General features: G+C 37.4%; 1 protein-coding gene across 1 annotated transcript in view; it reads left to right on the forward strand.

Moving 5' to 3' along the window:
- The window catches only part of KITLG (KIT ligand), a 27,411-nt gene extending 24,853 nt beyond the window's left edge, over positions 1-2,558 (forward strand). Inside the window, exons 7-9 of the mRNA XM_010285948.1 lie at positions 1,374-1,483; positions 1,989-2,065; positions 2,519-2,558. Of these exons, the coding sequence (XP_010284250.1) occupies positions 1,374-1,483; positions 1,989-2,065; positions 2,519-2,558 (227 nt within the window). The remainder of the gene's footprint in view (positions 1-1,373; positions 1,484-1,988; positions 2,066-2,518) is intronic.
- Positions 2,559-2,763: the final 205 nt, after the last annotated feature.

Genomic DNA, 2,763 nt, shown 5'->3' on the forward strand with positions numbered 1-2,763 from the left:
CATGGTAAGCTAGCATCGGTTCTGCTTGACTGATGTTTCCTTTTAGTGTGCCAAGTCTACCGGATGTAAGTAGAATTCAAGCCCCTATAGTCAGAACCTAGAGTTTGTAAACAGTGCATGAGAGACAGAGATACATGTAGTATATGAGTATATAAGATACAGACTTTTTGTTTTCTTACTTTTTAGTTCTGTCTAGCGTGACTCCAGAAAACACAGCTGAATTTCAGACATAAAAAAAAAACTTGTGCAAAAGCTTGCAAAATGACAACCATAAAATCTCAGAGTTGAAAATGAGTTGCTAGTTAGTTATGAGAATGCTCCTTTTGAAACTAAATTGTTTTCTTAGAGGCTGTTTAACAATGTACTAAATGCCCATTGCTTGACCCAGTATATCATACCATACGTGCTTAGACATCGGCTGTTTGCATGAGTCACACAGATTTCTAGTGCTACCAGTCCATTTTCATTTCTGTACCTAATCACCTACACTTTTCCAGTGCTTACAGTTCGGTTCTTTCCCTGTAATCTGACAATACACCCACCACTCAAGCTGCAGGCGGCAAATCTTGAAATGAATTGAAACTGGGTAGACGGTGTCTAAACTAGCAGTCTCCTGTGGCTCACTTTGCATTTCAGAAGGTGGATCCCAGCATCCTGTTCTTGATTAAATAACTGGAGGGCCACGTTTTAGTCTCAGCATGCATACAGCTCCCTGTGAGGGGAATGGAATTCCTTGTGTACATAAAGGACTAGGCTCTTCCATATAAAATGTAAAAAGCTATCAAGAAATGGTTACAACAAAATAACACAGAGCTAGACTTCAAGGTACAAGGGTTTGATCTTACTGAAGTTAGTGGGACATTTCCAGACAAGTGTTAGAAGTGGTCAGGCTTATTTTGTTAAATTAACCTCCCTCTAGAGGCCTCATGTTAGTCGTTTGTTAGTGGTAAGGCAAATTATCTATCTGCAGTCAGTGGGATGGGTCTTGCAGAACTTAAGGAAATGCATGGTGACAGATATATTCTCTTCCAAAGAATTACTTTGTGTTACAAAAGAAGACCTTTAAAAATTGATAAACCCAAAACTTTGAAGTGCGGGAGGAGAAAATCTCTACAAATAACAGAAAGAGAATTAGTGTTGGAACTATTCAGCACAGCTATTTCAGATATTGGAGGAGCATCCTTGTGGTCAAAAATTTGTGAGATTTTGTATGAAGTGTACCTCATGTACACAACACTTTGAAGTATCTGTGCTGCCATTTAAGTTGCTGTTATGTAGGTGGTGCATAAAAGTGCTCTTGCTAATAGTGTTGCCCTGAAGACAGTTTTCTGCTATAAATCTGCCTTCACTAACGAGAACACCTGTAATTACAGAACAGGCACTTGGCTTCATTACCAGCTCCAGCCTGCAAGGGATCAGCATAGCACTGACGTCATTGCTGTCTCTTCTTATTGGCTTTATTTTGGGAGCCATATACTGGAAGGTGAGAAATATTACATTTAATTGTTTACATAGTGATACGACTTTTCGTAGCTATGGGGATCCGTGGGAAGAACAGAACCATTCTGCATTTGAAAGCAAGAGACATCTCTTTTGATCTTCACTGAACTGTGTGACAGGCAAATATAAATCTATGTTGTCAAATGCTTGAATTCCACCACCAAAGTGCAAATCCTGTCTCATCAGCATGATGGCTGTCTAATTGGAAATTAAAAACATAGGATTCCCCCAATTTCCCAGTTCTCCTATTACATATAGAGATGAGGATTCTTTTGCTGGTGCCCCTTGTGCCCCTGCCTACAATACAAAGGCTTTGAAAGTAAGATTATACCAGCAACAGATGTATGATAGAAGACAAGATTTGGCCTACATTTTGCAAGATGACTTCGATATTGAAAATTGGAAGCAAACTGAAACATACAGCAAATTTTTAGGGAGTTGTTAAAGAAAACTTTAGAATATTTATATTTGATGCATTTTCTTCCTAGAAAACACATCCCAAATCCAGACCAGAAAGTGATGAAACTACACAATGTCATGACTGTCAAGAGGAAAATGAAATAAGGTATATTGTTTCGTTTTATAGATGTATATACAAATGTAAGTTTATCTTTGAGATAAACGCTTAAACACTGCTTTATCTGATTTTTAAGCAGAAAAAAAAGTCTGTGTAACTCAGTCAATCAAATATACCTTAGAAATAATAGTTGAATACATTCAAAGTTGCTTGGACATGAGTTGGGCAAAGAAGTCCGTGAAATTCAGAAAAGGACTTAGGGGTGTATATATATATATCTCCTTACAGGCTACATTCTCCATCAGATGTCTTCTTAAATACCCGGCATATGTTTTTTTTCTCTCTCCTCCTTGAGAAATTTGTAAGACTAGGAATCTATGACTAGGAAGACCTAATAGCAAACATAAATTCTCATACTTTTCTTGTAACTAACTGATAAACCCTTCCATTCTATTTCTTTGAAACACTAGCACTGTAGTAATAAAGTACCTTTTTTTTCAGTATGTTGCAGCAAAAAGAAAAGGAACATCTACAAGTGTAGCTGTTGCTTTTTCTCTCTCAACACTGTTACTGTTTCGTGTACTGGTAAGTTGTTACGGTTGAGAGTCTTACCATAGGCTTAATAGCTTTTGGCTGGCTGCTTAAAGTGATTCAGAGTCCATTTTGGGAAAAATAAAATAAAACTTGTTATCAGTGGGCTTTGTTTGTACCTGAGATCTTTAGCAGATAATGTATCCTGTATCATG

This window comes from Phaethon lepturus, unplaced genomic scaffold, assembly GCF_000687285.1.
Source record: "Phaethon lepturus isolate BGI_N335 unplaced genomic scaffold, ASM68728v1 scaffold19784, whole genome shotgun sequence".
NCBI lineage: Eukaryota > Metazoa > Chordata > Aves > Phaethontiformes > Phaethontidae > Phaethon > Phaethon lepturus.